This window comes from Odocoileus virginianus, chromosome 9, assembly GCF_023699985.2.
Source record: "Odocoileus virginianus isolate 20LAN1187 ecotype Illinois chromosome 9, Ovbor_1.2, whole genome shotgun sequence".
Taxonomy (NCBI): Eukaryota; Metazoa; Chordata; class Mammalia; order Artiodactyla; family Cervidae; genus Odocoileus; species Odocoileus virginianus.
The window spans coordinates 69,667,193-69,681,411 of record NC_069682.1 but is presented as its reverse complement, the minus strand read 5'-3'; the positions used below and the strand labels follow the sequence as shown (position 1 = coordinate 69,681,411).

The following is a 14,219-nucleotide window of genomic DNA, read 5'->3' as shown; positions in this document are numbered from 1 at the left end:
GCACCCAGAGAGACTGCTAGGCTGGGGAAAGCGGACAGCACCTTCGGATGCTGCATCCTCCCCAGCCCCAGGGGAGCACTGGCCCATGCCTCGAGGTCCTCGGTGCACAGCCAGGTACCTGCACCGAGGCCAAAGCTGCACTTCCTCCTGGCCCTCGACTGTAAAACACAGCCAGCTGCCCACGCTGGTGGCACCAGGCATCTAGGTTTCTACCTGCCCTCCACTCCCGAGGTGTCAGTGAAGCTGCTGCTGGCTGTGGGAGCTCGGGGCTTGCAAATGGTTGACGCTGGCCTCTGGACCCTTCACGGTTCCTGGGCACAAGCAGAGGCCACCAGGGACCAGTGGTGGGGACAGCAGGATGAGAATTTAGATACTGGAGCCCAGGGCTGAGTGTGCAGGCCCAGGGGTCATGAGAAGGTGCACCTGGACGTGCAGTGGAGGGCTGTGGTCCTGCGAGTGGCTTCAGCTTCCTCAGCCTGCTCTGCCCTCAAGACCCTCACACGTTCTCGGGGGGGTTTCTGTATTTCCTTTTACAAATGAAACAAGGTGGCAACAGGATGGGGTGAAGGGAGGGAGGGAAGGACGGGGCCTATTTACAGGGGGCCTGGAGTGAGTGTGAGGTGGGGAGTTGGGGGGACGTGGGCAGGGAGGGGACACCCTGGCAGAGCCACGTCTTCCTATGTCATCGGCGGCGGCCCCAGGAGGCGGGTCCTGGGGTCCACCCCACCCCCAGAGCCCCAGCAGTCCACAGCAGCACCCAGGGGCTCCTCCTCCCCACAGGCTGTGTTAAGTGGAGTGCGGCTCTCGGCTTGGGCCCTGCTCCCGGCCTGAGTCCCGGTCCTTGGCCTCCGAGGATGCGGAGCCGCTGGAGCCATGGCTGCGGCCAGACTGCCGGCAGGCGGCGCTCAGCTCCTGCAGCCGCTCGGGCGTGGGCCCCCACTTGGCGAAGCCGGGCTCGTTCTGCAGGAAGAGCACGGCCGTGTTGTGGACGGCCTTGTAGTGCATTTCCTCCCTGTGGGAAAGGCGGTGGCTCAAAGCAGGGCCTGGCCAGGTGAGCCCAGACGGGCCCTCCCGCCCAGCCCGCCCGCCCGCCCGCCCAGCACCCACTTCTTGCAGACGTGCTGGGAGCCGCTGCGGTACTCGTGCTCGAAGGCAGGCAGAACCAGCTGGTGGCGCTTGAAGTGGCTCTGCTCCATGCGGGTGAGCGCTGGGGTTGGGGGTTCCCGCCACTCAGGGATGAACACGATGAAGGACAGGGGCTCTGGCGAGCTCTCAAGCAGTTTCTGTGGGAGGGCCCCCAGGGAGAATATCAGGGGCTTGCACTCCAGGCCACTGGTCCTCGGGCTTGCTGGCCAACCCCCCACACTGTCACACACCCACCTCGAAGTGAGAGACCATGGCGTCCATGAGCTCCTCGCAGAAGGGAGGGTTGGCCTCAAAAGAACCGCTCAGCGGGGAGAAGTCCAGGCAGGGCCTGGGGGCAGAGGCGAGCATGTAGGTCCCACCAGGACCCAGCCCCTCCACCAAGAACAGCTGCCACCCCCACCACAGGCAGCCCTTTGAAGAGAGGGCTCTGGTCAGGCCAAGGGCCAAGGGTCACCCATGATTTGTACTGGGACAAGAGATGGCCAGCTCTGTTGAATGGCTGAGGACAGAGAGGCTCAGGCTTGGGGCCCAAGTCCATGGAGCTGGTTAGGGGAGGAGGTGGAGCCCAAACCCAGTGACCACCAGGCGGCCGGGCTCACCCTCCCGCTGGCCTGGCCGCCTCTGTGCCCACCCGCCACAACGCCCATCCGCTCACTGAGGGACCAGGTGCTCCGCCTCCCAACCCGGGATAGTCTACTGAGAGCCACCCGCTGGGTCGGGCTGGCATAGGTTCCCAGGCCTGCAGCAGCGTGTCCATGGCCACAGGCCTGGTTGGGGGGAGGCAGGGATGCCACCCGACACCACCCAGGCCCCTAGCTCTCCAGCATCCGGAAGCAGCTGACTCAGTGGGCTCTGTGCCCTGGAGGACGCTGCCCGGCAGGAGGCCCAGCAGCACGGGGTGCTCACCCGCGGGAGCCGAAGTAGCCGTCTGTGTCGGGGAAGGCGGAACAGTACTGGCGGAAGTAGCAGTTGAGGGGCGAGGCGAAACACTCAAAGCTGACGCCGAAGAGCCGGTGCAGGGCCTCGAAGACGTGTACCGGCAGGGAGCCCTGCAGGCCCGTGCCCTCGTAGAGACCCACGCCGAACATCATCTGCGGGGCAGCTGGCTCAGCCTTGTGCCGCCTCCCCCCACTCCGGGTCAGCCCGCCCCCGGCCACCCCGGCCAGTACCTGGTACCGGCGGAGCAGACACCAGACCCGGGGCAGGAACCTCTCGAAGGCGGAGTCGTCGATGCAGCTGTAGCGGTAAAGGAGCCACTGCGGGGCAGAAAGCAGTGGCTTCAGCCGCCGCCGCTGCCGCCGCCGCCCCGCGGCCGGCTCCAGGCCCCGCCTCCCTCGCGGGCCGCCTGCCCGCCGGGGCTCTTACCAGCTTGCTGAAGTAGTTGCGGCTGACCTTGACCATCTCGCCCTTGTACCGGATGCAGACCACGCTGTTCTCCACATGCATCTCCACGCTAGGCACCGGGGGCGCGGGCACGGCCAGCCGCACCGGGTAGCAGTACACCAGGCGGGGCTCCACCTCGGGCGCCTCCACCTCCTCTGCGGGCAGGAGCGCGCGGGCTCACCCACGGACAGCCCCGGCCCGCCCAGGGCCAGGCGCTTCCCACGTGCGTCCCAGGGACCAGGGGAGGTAAGTCCCATCCCGGGGAGGAGCGAACTGCAGCTCAGGGAAGTGACGTGAACATAAAGTCGCTCAGTCGTGTCCGACTCTTTGCGACCCCACGGACTATACAGTCCATGGAATTCTCCAGGCCACAATACCAAAATGGGTCGCCTTTCCCTTCTCCAGGGGATCTTCCCAACCCAGGGATCGAACCCAGGTCTCCCGCATTGCAGCGGACTCTTTACCAGCTGAGCCACAAGGGAAGCCCAACCGTAGCTCAGACGGTTCGGTAACTAAGGAGACAGCTGGGCAACCGGCGGGAGCAAGCAGTGGGGGCCCACGCCAGCACGCTCTGAGCGGACTCAGGCCACCGTGCCTTGGGGCCTGGTGGGCAAGCTGTGGGCTTGCTGCCCGCCTGCTAACAGTCATGATAGCGTGCGCAGGGCTCTTCTGGGGCCCAGCACTTGGAGGTCCCCAAATCCTCACACGCTCATGTAGCTAGGTGTCACCCCTCAGTGAGGCTTGCAGAGCAACATAAGAGCAGGTCAGCCTAACTACCTCCCCATCTCTCTCTCACACCTCCAGCCCTCCCTCTCTCATCACTTCTGTTTCCTAGAGGGCGCGGAAACCCCCGAGCCGAAGGTCACACAGCAGGTCCCACTGCTCGGAGAAACGGGCCTCCCCGAGCCAGTCCGTGGCCTTGAAACTCAGCCTTACTTGTCCCTTCTGTACCACCTGGCGCCCTACCTGGGATGTTGTTTTCCTTGAGGATGGCAAGGTGCTTCTCTCGGATCCGTTTGACGTACTCAAGGGAGATGTGGTAGATTTTGCTGCAGATGCCTTCCACAGAGTCCTTGGCTGCGGCCGAGACATGGGGGCCACACTGCCTCCGCAGGTGTTCCAGGCGATCCTGGGGGAGAGAGACTCCTGGTCAGGCTCTGGGGGCTGGCGCGGGAGGGCTGTCAGATCCCAACTGTCCTCGTCCTGAAACAGGTTCTGCTACCTACTAGCTGTGTCACTTAGACAAATCCCTTGGCATCACTGAATCTTATTCCTCAACAGTTAAGGGAACACAAAATACTTACCTAACAAGGCAGTTTGAATATTAAATGCAGTCACTCCCATTAAGGATCTGCCAAGCCCTTGGTACACAGTTACGTATCTAACAAAAGCCAGCACTTACTGCCGGGGTTACACTAGGGCAAATCTCGATACTTGCTGGGGAAACAGACAAACCAGGCATAATCCCTGCTTACAAGGCATCTGCAGTCTATGCGGAGATAGGCTGCTGTAGAACAGAGGCTCTTTGGCCACTGCAGATTTGGATTTGAGCCTTCAGCGATTTGTAAGGTTAACTGTAGGCCTTTGTAATTATGCTGAATTGCACATGTCAAAGTGATGGGTGAAAATGAGTCACTCTTGCTAGTGAGGTCACCTACCTTTATCACTCTCTACGTGTCAAGTACACAGTTACTATCGTGAAGTGCGAAACCTTGTCTCTTGTGAAAAATGGTCCTGAAAAGAAAGCCCATTGCTAGTGCTGGTGGAGAGTTGAAGAGTGATGGGTTTAGGCCAGAAAACAGAATTGTTTTGGACTTGTTAAAGTGGGCGGTTGAATCTGGTGGTAGCCCTGAACTGCAGTAGGGCCACACACACCAAGCAAAGGCAGTCTGTCCATCTGTTTTCCAAAAATCTAAAGGGAGGTCCTTGAACATTCATTAAGTTGAAAAGGCAGCTACTTATGGTGTGTGGCCAAGCACAGGATTCTAGTAAGAACCGTAATGGAAGTGTTCTTTGGGAGAAAGCCAGGAGCTGAGAGGAACAGCTCCACAGACATGAGTTGGGGGACTGATGAGTGTCAAAGGTCGGCCAAATGCACAGGAGGCGGCTGCCGTGGGGGCCTGCCCGGCCTCGGCAGGCAGAGTGGGCTTCTCGGAGGCAGTGGCCTTCTGCCCAGGGCCACTCACCATGTAGTCCTCCTTGGAGGCGGAGTGGTCCTTCCGCAGCCAGCTGAAGGTGTCCTCTACGTTCCACTTGACCACCTTCCTGCTGTCAGGAGATGCGCTCCTGCCAGTTGAGGGCGCATAAAGGGGCCGCCTGTTAAGTACCCGCTGCCCCTTCCTTCCTTCTCCCGTTCCGCTGCCACTGGCGTTTGGGCATCAACACCCAGGCTGACAGAGCAACCCTTGCTGTCTGAGGGAGCAGGCCCCATCCGGCCACAAAGTGGCATGACTGGGCCCCGGGGGCAGGCCCAAAGGCCCAGGCCCTCCCCTCGCGCTGGCCGGAGCCCCGTCATGCTGGGTCAGGAGAAAAGAGCCAAACCTGGACTCGATGAGCCGCCTGGCCGCCTCTGCGTACTTGAAGAGCAGACGCTTGGCCTCCTCCCGGAACTTGATTCGGGATAACCTGGGTCAGAGAGCAGGTAGAGCGAGCCTGCCCACCCTGGCCTGGGCACACACACCACAAGGCCGGGGTTGGCTGGCCTGGCCGGGGGGGGGGAGGGCGCGTACCTGATGGGAATGTCATTCATGATTTCGCGAAACATGGAAGGTGACACCACCGGGTCACAATTGCTTGGCAATAGGGGGTCAGAGCCTTTGTCCACAACCTTGCGCTCCAGCATCCAGCGGTTGAAGGATTCCCGGGGGGGCTCAATGCCTGTGGGACAGGACACCGTGTCAAAGTCCGGATTCAGTCAGCAGGCTCCACGGGGCGGCACCGGAGGCATGGTGTGGGCGCTGGAAATGCCACAGTAAACAAGGGGCCGCCCCTGCCATGTCAGGAGCTGTCCCAGGCAACAGCTCCTGAAGTGTGTCCTGTGAACTGCCAGTTCATAAAGGGAACACGGGGTAACGAGGGGACGGAGGGATTCTCTATCTCAGCCAAGTTTAAGCAGGCTTATCTATTAATAAAAGCTACAGTTTACTAAGCGCTTACTCCCTGGAGTAATTGTGTGAGGGGTAGGTGCTCGCCTTTTTATGCCCTGTAACAGGTACACAGAAACGCTGTGAACGGTGCCTGGCAGACAGCGAGCACTGCCGAGTGGTGACGACTGTTTGTTGTTTGGGTGTTGCGGATGCTAGGCGGGCACCCTCACACAGGCACTGTTACTACTGCTGTCTTACAGATGGCAAAACTCCAGTGCAGAGAGGTTGGTCAATAAGGCCAGAGTCACAGAGCAGCAGTTACTGGAGCTGAGCCCCTCCAGCGCACACGCTCAGCCCCCGGGTCCCCGCGGGCTGAGCCCCCACTCCCACTGGCCGGGTCCCGGCTCCCGCTGGTGGCCCGGCCCCAGCTCGCGGGGCAGGCACGTGGGGCAGTACCTTCTCGCTGCTGGCACAGCTCCCGGTAGTGCTGCCGGAGCTTCAGGATGAGCTGTGAGCGGAGCAGCTCCACCTCGGGGTGCGGAGGCAGCACCTCCGAAGGCCCCCGGTGCTTAATGACCGCGTTGGTCTGAATGTCCAGATCCCAGTACACCCTGGGGGCACAGACAGAGCAGTGAGGAGACGGACGCCCTGCCCGCCACCCACCCCGCCACATGCACACACACGGTCCTGGGCAGGCCAGCCATCCAGGATGGGCAGCAGCAGGGACTCACTCTGTGGGTCGGAGGAGAGCTGCCTGCTGTTTATCTTCAGGGGACGTGCCCCAGATCTTCAGTGTTGGGGTTCCTGGGATGCTGGGGGAGCTGGGGACTGACGGGCCCGTAGGCGTCATGGGGATTTCAATCTGGAGCAAGAATCCAAGGTCTGAGGTCAGGGGAGCTGGCCGGGCTGCACCGCTGCGAGCCCCACCTCCTGACTGCCTGCCAGCTGCCCGCCCACCCCGGCCCGCCCACACTCACCTTGGGCTTCTTCACGCCATTGCCGCTGGGCTGCTCTTCCGAGAGCTGCCGCTTTCGGGGCTTGTTCTCAGCCAGGGGGGTTTCCACCAAGCTTGAGTCTTGGGGCAGGGGGGTTGCATTCAGCCCTAAAGGGTCCGACTGGTGGAGCGAGACCAGCAGAGTTGCAACCGGGGCCGGCGGCTTCAGAGCCCCAGTACTGCGAGTCCAGCCCCCCTCCTGCCCCTACCTCTACTCCTTGGAGAAGAGCACAGAGCCTGGGGCGCAGATAACACTGGGCTCCGCGTCTGCAACCGTGCGCCCCAGGCCAGGGCCTTCCCCTCCAAGGTGGGCCCTGCTGAGCTCTACCTCACCTCTGAAAGCGTGATTTAAGGAGTCAACGCATGTGACCCATTTAAAAGGACACCTGGCATAAGAACCAGAATGGGGGCATTCCCTGGCGGTCCAGTGGCTAGAACTCTGTGCTTTCACTGCCGAGGGCGAGGGTTTGAGCCTCAGTCGGGGAACTAAAAGGGGAAGACAGTCCCGCAAGTTGAACAGCACAGCCAAAAAGAAAGAAGCAGAACAGGAAGAAAGGGGAAACTTGAACACTTGGAACTCCTGTGGTGACACCGAGAGTATGAGTGTGACGGTGGGCAGGGTGCAAGTCCTGCTCTGCGTCTTACTGCTTTGAGGTCTTGGGCTAGTCCCTTCCCCTCTCTGAGCCTCAGTGTCTTCATCTGCAAAATGGGGGTGGACTGTGCCCAGAAAAGAAAGTCTGCTCCAAGTGACAGGGACCCAGACAGACGGCCTGCACCCACACGTCCCCGTCACGTCCTCACGGGCTCCCAGACAGTACTGCTCACCGCTTCCCACTTTCACTCACTAACCTCACCTTACACGCTGGTTCTTGAGGGAGCCTTCCCTGTCCACCCCGCTTCCCCAGACCCGCTCGGCATCCCTGCTGGGCTCTGACCCTGTTCTTCGTGCAGTCCCTGGGCGCCCCCAGCAGGCGAGGGCAGGAGCAGATCTACCTTGCTCACGACTGCATCCCAGGCACAGTGCCCAACATGCAACACAAGTTCAACACCACCCACTCATAGAATCATCTTCCTGTGTCAGACAGTCTCTGCTACTGGAGGACAGCTTCCAGGCGGGCAGGACTGTGTGTCTGTCTTGCTGGGCACTGTGTCCCCTGGCCTTGACACAGTGCCAGGTGAGTTAACAGCTGCTCAGGGTACATTTGGGGAAGGCCCAGATGCCAGAAGCTGCTGAGACATCCCCCGCCCTGTTCCGAGGCTTGCACTCACAATCACGTCGTGCTGGCCGAGCACGGGCATCTCCCACAGGGACTGGTTGGTGAATCGGTTGAAGTAGTAGGGCCGGTTCTCCCTTCGGCTCCAGCACTTCTCCCAGCCTGCGTGCACCAGCTCCTCTGCAAACAAGCATGGAATCCAGCCAGGGTCACGGCTGCTCCTGGGCACCCTGCCGACCCCACTGCCCCGCCACGGCCCCTCGCCAGTACCTGGGAGGTCCTGCACCAAGCGGATGGGCTTTGGAGAACAGGGCTGGCTCTGACTGGAGGTGCCAGGGGAGTGACTCAACAAGGATGCTTCCTCCCGGGGGCTGCCGTGATTCTCATTGGCCATCTCAGCACCCACACCGGACCTGCCACACAGAGGACTGAAAGGTGTCAGGGCCAGCAGGGTGTGGAGGTCAACCCCGCCCCACCCGGCTCCCCACAACTGCACCCAAATTACAATCCACCAAGGGCCCCAGTGACCACCTACACGTGTGAAGCCGATCTAGTCCCATACTGGAGGGCCAGTTTGCTGCCACAGGAGCCTCAGGTCTAAGTTACTGTTCCCTCAACTGTCAAATGGGGGCGTTTCTGTTGCTCTTTTGGCCTGGAATACTCTCCCCATGTCTCTGCCTGGCTTACCACTAGGTCCTCCATCCTCCAGGAACCCTTCCTTCCCTCCCTTCCCCAGGCTAGGTGGTCAGAGTCCCCCCCCTAGGATTGTAGCACTCAAATCCTCTGGTCCAACAACTCAGTTTGCCCCCACCCCATTAGACTGTCAGAACTCCCAGGCCTCAGAAGTGGGTCCAGTTTGGCACTCTCTGGCGCTCAGCATGGTACCAGGGACCAGCATTCATTCTGCAAATGTTTAGAGAGCACCAAAAGTGGCAGACAAGACGAAATACAGTCTGCGCTTGAGAAAGCTGTTCCCATAAGCAGCAGCAGCAGCTGCTCCTCTTCCGTTTTCCTACCCAGTAAAATCTAACTGGAACACAGCACAGCCCAGGAAGGAGTATGGCCTTGAATTAGATGCCTCCTCCTAACTACAAAGCAGGAAGAAATCTGTTGCTAAAAGAACCAGTAAGGCTGAGAAGGAATAGAGTTCAGTCCTTCATAATCCCCAGGTGAAAACTTACTTTAAACACCTACAGGAGGGTCAGCTCCTTCCGATCAGCATTCCCTATTACCCCACCCAAAGCACACCTGCCACAAGCCTCAGTGGCCAAAGTGGTTCCCAACCCGCTGTCAGACTCCTGGGGGGCAGCTGAGATCAGGCTGATGCTCCTAAAGTTGTTTCAGTGTCATTACACCCAAAAGAAACCAAACGTTTACCCACAAAAAGACCACAAAGGCATAGTTAAACATTGGTTTTTCTCTGCTGCTGAAATTTTATCAACTCATTGTGGTCGCATTGATTATTTCATGATGATCAGAAGCTCTGATGTTGTTGACAATAGCATAGCAATCATTGGGTGGTGGTTTTTATTGTACATTCAGTCATAGACATCATTGTTAATTTGGAAAAGGCAAAGTGGTCACTTAGTCTGTACGGTTTGACAGATAAAAATGCAGGGAGCAAGGGAATACACAACAAAAGGGGGCCTGGATAACAAAAAGGTTTGGAACTACCGACCAAGGGAAGCTTCCTTGGTTCTCTGGGGAAAAGGATGCCCTGTGCCTTAGGGCAGACCCCCAGGTCTCAAGGCTGAACAAGGTCCCTCTTTCTCTCACCCTCTGGGGTCTGCAACGCTAGCATGAGAGGGTTTTCTTCTCCGGCCAGATGGACCCCCACGTCACCGGGTCCCGCAGAGGCAGTGGGTGGGGGGGCCTGCAGGAAAGCACAGCGCAGGAGGATGGGCTGGTCAGCAGTGGAGTGGACGGGGGCCCAGGGGATTCCTTGCATCAGCAACTGCAGAGCAAAGAGAAGAAAAGAATCGCAGACCTACGAAATGCTGTGGAACGGGGACAACGGCACGAGAGGCAAGGAGAGAGCACGTTGGGAGCCCCCAGGACAGGGCAGGACACACTGTAGGAGACATGGGGATTCAGGGGATGAAAACAGCACTTCTCACGTTTCTCAACAACCAACAGGTTCACCTTCACGGACTTGCAGCCCACACAGTTCCCCAGGGCCGAGCTGAGGAGAGCCCCGAGCATGCTTTAATGCTCTGCTCTGACGGTTGTCAGTTTTAATAAATATTTAACAAAGGGCCTGCGCTTTCATGTGGACATTTGATGCCACAAATTGTAAGCTGGTCTGGCCAACCACAGTAATAAGACAAAAGTGAACAAACATATCGCAGATCAGGGGTGGGCATGGCCCCAAGCCACCTACAGTGAGTGAAAAAACACATTTCTTTGAATCAGGTCTTTAATTTTAAAGACAATAAAACATGCAAATGCATTAAACAACAGAGCGTGTTCACCTTTATTGAAATATTTTTCTCCAAGCAATACTGTATGATATTGGTGCACCAAGTAGGTCAACTATGCAGAGAATGAGCAAGCAGTTTAGTGGCCTCAACGTTTAGTGAGGTCAAACCATGACACAGCAGTGTTTCCGAAACCAGCTGTGCATCAGAAACACCAGGGAACTTGTTTAAAACACCCTCAGATTCCTGTCCCTCACTCCACATCGTAGAGAAACGGGGAGGGACGGTATACAAATATCTATTTTTCACACGCACCGCCCCCCCAAGAGTGGGGCTGGGAAACCGGATCACTAATTTTCCCACTTTACACCACTTCAAATCTTCACCAATTCTGTTATGATGAAAAAGCTTTTTAATTCCCCAGGTGATCTGGATACAGCAGGTCCGTGGCTAAAAACCAGCTCTGGGTTTGGACAGACCCCGGTTCCACACGCTTCTGCCATTTTAAGACTTCTAACAAGAATCATTCGGCCTCTACGGTCTCAATGCGTAGAGCCCAGCACATTGTACACTCGCAGTAGGAAATAACTGCTCTTACTAAGAGAACGTTTTTATTTATCCTGTGGCTTCCCGACCCCCACGCATACCGCAATTCAACAGTGCCAGCAGCTTAAGGATAAACAACTGAATCTGCGCAACCAGAGGAACCCACCAGAAGGAAAAAAGACTCCGACTCCAGGATTGGAGGAGGATGGGGCGGGATCATTCAGTAACGCACCAATCAGACTCCTCCGACCCAGTAGGGAGGAGTCACAGGGCTCCCGAAGTGCGCAGGCGCGAGGGTAGCGCGAAAGAGGGGGGTGGGCCGACTCCCAGCGCGTGCACACCTTCCCCCTACCCTCCAGCGGGGGCGGGCTGTTTGGCGCGCGCGCGCCGGCCCATCTCCCGGGCTCCGCCCCCCGCCCCGCCGCGCGCTCCCGCCCCCGGGCTGAGGCGACTCAGAGTCGGAGCCCGACACAAAGGCGGTGGCGGCGGCAGCAGCGGAGAGGCCCTAGAGGCCGCTCCGCCCGCGCTCTCCGGACCCAACTCGCTCATCCAGGCCACCGGCTCGGCCGCCCATCCGTGGGCCTAAGATGGCGGCGGCGGCAAAGACGGGGCAAGCGGCAGCCCGAAGCGGAAAGCGCCGGAGGGGCCACCGCCGCCTGGCTTCGGAACCTCGGACCCTGGCGCGGCTCGCGGCGGGACCATGGCTTCCTGGGGCTCTTACCTGCCCGCAGCGGACTCGAGGGGACGCGGTTACACGTTCTGCTCGACCGCCCGTTTTGCCGCCTCCGCCTCGCCCTCCCCAACGCCGCTGCCGCCATCTTGTGTCCCGGGCCGGGACTCCGCGCTGCGCATGCGCTGGTTCCGCCTCTGAGGGACCTCGCCGCTACCGCGCCGCCATCTTGAGTGTGGCAGGACCGGCTGGCTCCTTAGACCCCGCTTGCTTTGGGACCCCTCCCTTTCCCCCTCATCCTTCCCTGCTGTTCAGACGGGTCTAAGGGGCAAGAGGCAGCTTTGCAGGCCCTGGGGTGTGGACTGAGGAACGAACCCACAAGCACGCTCCCTGCCTCAGTTTCCCCCTCGAGCACACCCGCCGGGAGTAAGGGGCGGGGGTTCCCCTAGGATTTGGGTGGGCGGTGCGGCTACAAGGTCTAACAGAGTATGCGCACCAGGGGGCGCGGGCCGGGTTTGAAACCTGCGGGCGCTCGGCTCAGACGCCTACCCGGAGGCGGAGTCCTGGTGACGTAACTTCTGGAAGCACGGAGGACCTGGGTCCTAGCTCCGGGGCGGTTCTGCCACATTTCGGCAGTCGATTGTCCTCTCTGGACATGAGTCCAGGATGTTTTCCAACCACTTCTCGTATGCAGGCTGCATGCACATCGAACTTTCTTCCCTAACGAGGCTGCACAAGTTCTAAGAAAGTAGAAGAAATTAAAAATATCCCTGAGAGAGAATAAAGATGGCTTTCGCCAAAGTTGGAAAATTGTCAACTAAATCCATCAGAGGACTTTCCAACACTGGATATCGGTGGTTGCTAGTTGCAGTGCAAAACCTCACAGAGAACTCAATCCTGCCACGAAAGTTAGCCCAGCAGAAGGCTGGCAATCGCTAGGTGCCCAAGGCTGGCTGCCTGCAGGGTTCTTGGGTAGGGGCGGGCAGAAGACACTAGCTCCACCTCCCTCTGGCCTCTTCTGGAAACTGATCTTCCAGTCGTAGTTGAGGAAGATGGACTTACCACCTGCCGCGACTTGCACGTCCCACGTGGAGCCTCAGCCTGAGCCGTGTCGGTGGTACCTGGTCCCAGCAGCTCGGTGGGATTGGGGCATGCCAAGTCGCTTCAGTCGTGTATGACTGCGACTGCATGGACTGTAGCCCGCCAGCGTCCCTCTGCCCCTGGGATTCTCTAGGCAAGAATACTGGAGTGGTTACTGTCCCCTCTTCCAGGGGATCTTCCCGGCCCAGGGATCGAACGCCCTTTTACGTCTTCTGCACTGTCGGGCGGGTTTTTTTTTTTTTTTTTTTCCTTTGACCACTAGCGCCACCTGGGAGTGCCCACAAACCAGAGGCAGTACTGAAACGAGTAATTAAGAACTAGGCTTCCCATCAGTGTGGGTCCAAACTCCTCATCCGTTCTAGATGTATGGCCTTGAAGGAATAGCTTAACCTCCTAAGCTTTAGTTTTCTCTAATGACAGTAAGGCTGTCTATATCATCAAGATTTGGTGAAAATTAACTGGGATGGTGCCTGTGGAAGTACTCAGTACAGCATATGGTACAAACTCTGCTGTGCTTAGTCGCTCAGTCGTGTCCAACTCTTTGTGATCCCATGGACAGTAGCGCATCAGGCTCCTCTGTCTTTGGGGATTCTGCAGGCAAGAATACTGGAGTGGGTTGCCATTCTCTCCTCCAGGGGCTCTTCCCAACCCAGGGATCTAACTCAGGCCTCCCACATTGCAGGCGGATTCTTTACCAGCTGAGCTACAAGGAGGCACTAATAGATGTTAGCTATTATCACCTCAAGGGGTTTGAGGATTCTCCAAGTAGATCCGCTGCTGCTAAGTCGCTTCAGTCGTGTCCGACTCTGTGCGACCCCATAGATGGCAGCCCACCAGGCTCCGCCGTCCCTGGGATTCTCCAGGCAAGAACACGAGTGGGTTGCCATTTCCTTCTCCAATGCGTGAAAGTGAAAAGCGAAAGTGAAGTCGTTCAGTTGTGTCCGACTCTTTGCGACCCTATGGACTGCAGCCTACCAGGCTCCTCCGTCTATGAGATTTTCCAGGCAAGAGTACTGGAGTGAGTTGCCATTGCCTTCTCCGAAGTAGATCTGAGCCCTCTGGAAATAAACCGGCTCCTTGTAGGCACAGTAGGTGCAGTGATCCTGCCCTCACAGTGCCTGCTGTTCACTTGGGAGGCTTGACAGGCAAGAGCCTCATGTCAGACAGACACAAGGGAACCACGTACCCTGCTTTGTCTGGGACAGTTGATTTATATCTGTTGTCCTGGTATAGTTATTAATATGGCTTTCTACCCTGAGAGTGGAAATGATTATATCAAACCTACACCTGAGGAAACTGAAGCTGGGGGTGGGGGTGGGGGTAGGGGGTGAAGTGATTGTCTAGGTTCAAAGCCATGAAGTGAGAGAACTGGGATTTTAAGCTCAGGGTTCTCAACACTAAAACTTCTTAAGGCTGATTCCTTAAAATCATACTGCTTCTCGCTCTCACAGAGAAGGAAATTTGGTCTTGGGACAAGTGTCTTATCTGAGCTCACACAGTGATCCTGGACATTTCCACTTCAATATCTTGGAGGGTCTTCTAACTCAAGAGTGTTAAACACTGCTTTTCACCTCCCCAAACTTGTTCCTCATCCCTTCTCTCCATCCTCATTTCTACTACCTAAAGCAGTTTAAAACCTTTTTTCTAGTGTATTTGGTGTTT

General features: G+C 58.0%; 1 protein-coding gene across 2 annotated transcripts; it reads right to left on the bottom strand.

Annotated features, from left to right (window-relative positions):
* Nucleotides 1-503: 503 nt before the first annotated feature.
* Nucleotides 504-12,232, bottom strand: PCIF1 (phosphorylated CTD interacting factor 1). Of its 2 annotated transcripts, none has more exons than XM_020887173.2 (17): nt 11,508-12,232; nt 9,600-9,777; nt 8,094-8,236; nt 7,879-8,003; nt 6,593-6,730; nt 6,347-6,477; nt 6,072-6,226; nt 5,259-5,406; nt 5,071-5,154; nt 4,716-4,815; nt 3,496-3,658; nt 2,512-2,684; nt 2,316-2,402; nt 2,053-2,237; nt 1,381-1,474; nt 1,108-1,283; nt 504-1,012 (listed from the first exon to the last, which is right to left on the bottom strand). In XM_020887173.2, the coding sequence occupies exons 3-17, from the start codon at nt 8,215-8,217 to the stop codon at nt 787-789; spliced, it is 2,109 nt and encodes a 702-aa protein (XP_020742832.1). In that variant the 5' UTR covers nt 8,218-8,236; nt 9,600-9,777; nt 11,508-12,232; the 3' UTR covers nt 504-786. The 2 variants fall into 2 exon arrangements, with proteins under 2 accessions (XP_020742832.1, XP_020742834.1); XM_020887175.2 differs by lacking the exon at nt 11,508-12,232 and adding an exon at nt 10,888-10,990.
* Between the last annotated feature and the right edge of the window lie 1,987 nt (nt 12,233-14,219).

Excerpts from the sequence above, each read along its gene's own strand:
- PCIF1 (XM_020887173.2), bottom strand. The coding sequence starts at position 8,217 with ATGGCCAATGAGAATCACGGCAGCCCCCGGGAGGAAGCATCCTTGTTG. Across the intron at positions 6,731-7,878 it reads TCGGCCAGCACGACGTGATT|TCGGACCCTTTAGGGCTGAA; the intron begins GTGAGTGCAAGC and ends TCGCTCCACCAG. Across the intron at positions 2,685-3,495 it reads CAAGGAAAACAACATCCCAG|AGGAGGTGGAGGCGCCCGAG; the intron begins GTAGGGCGCCAG and ends TCCTGCCCGCAG.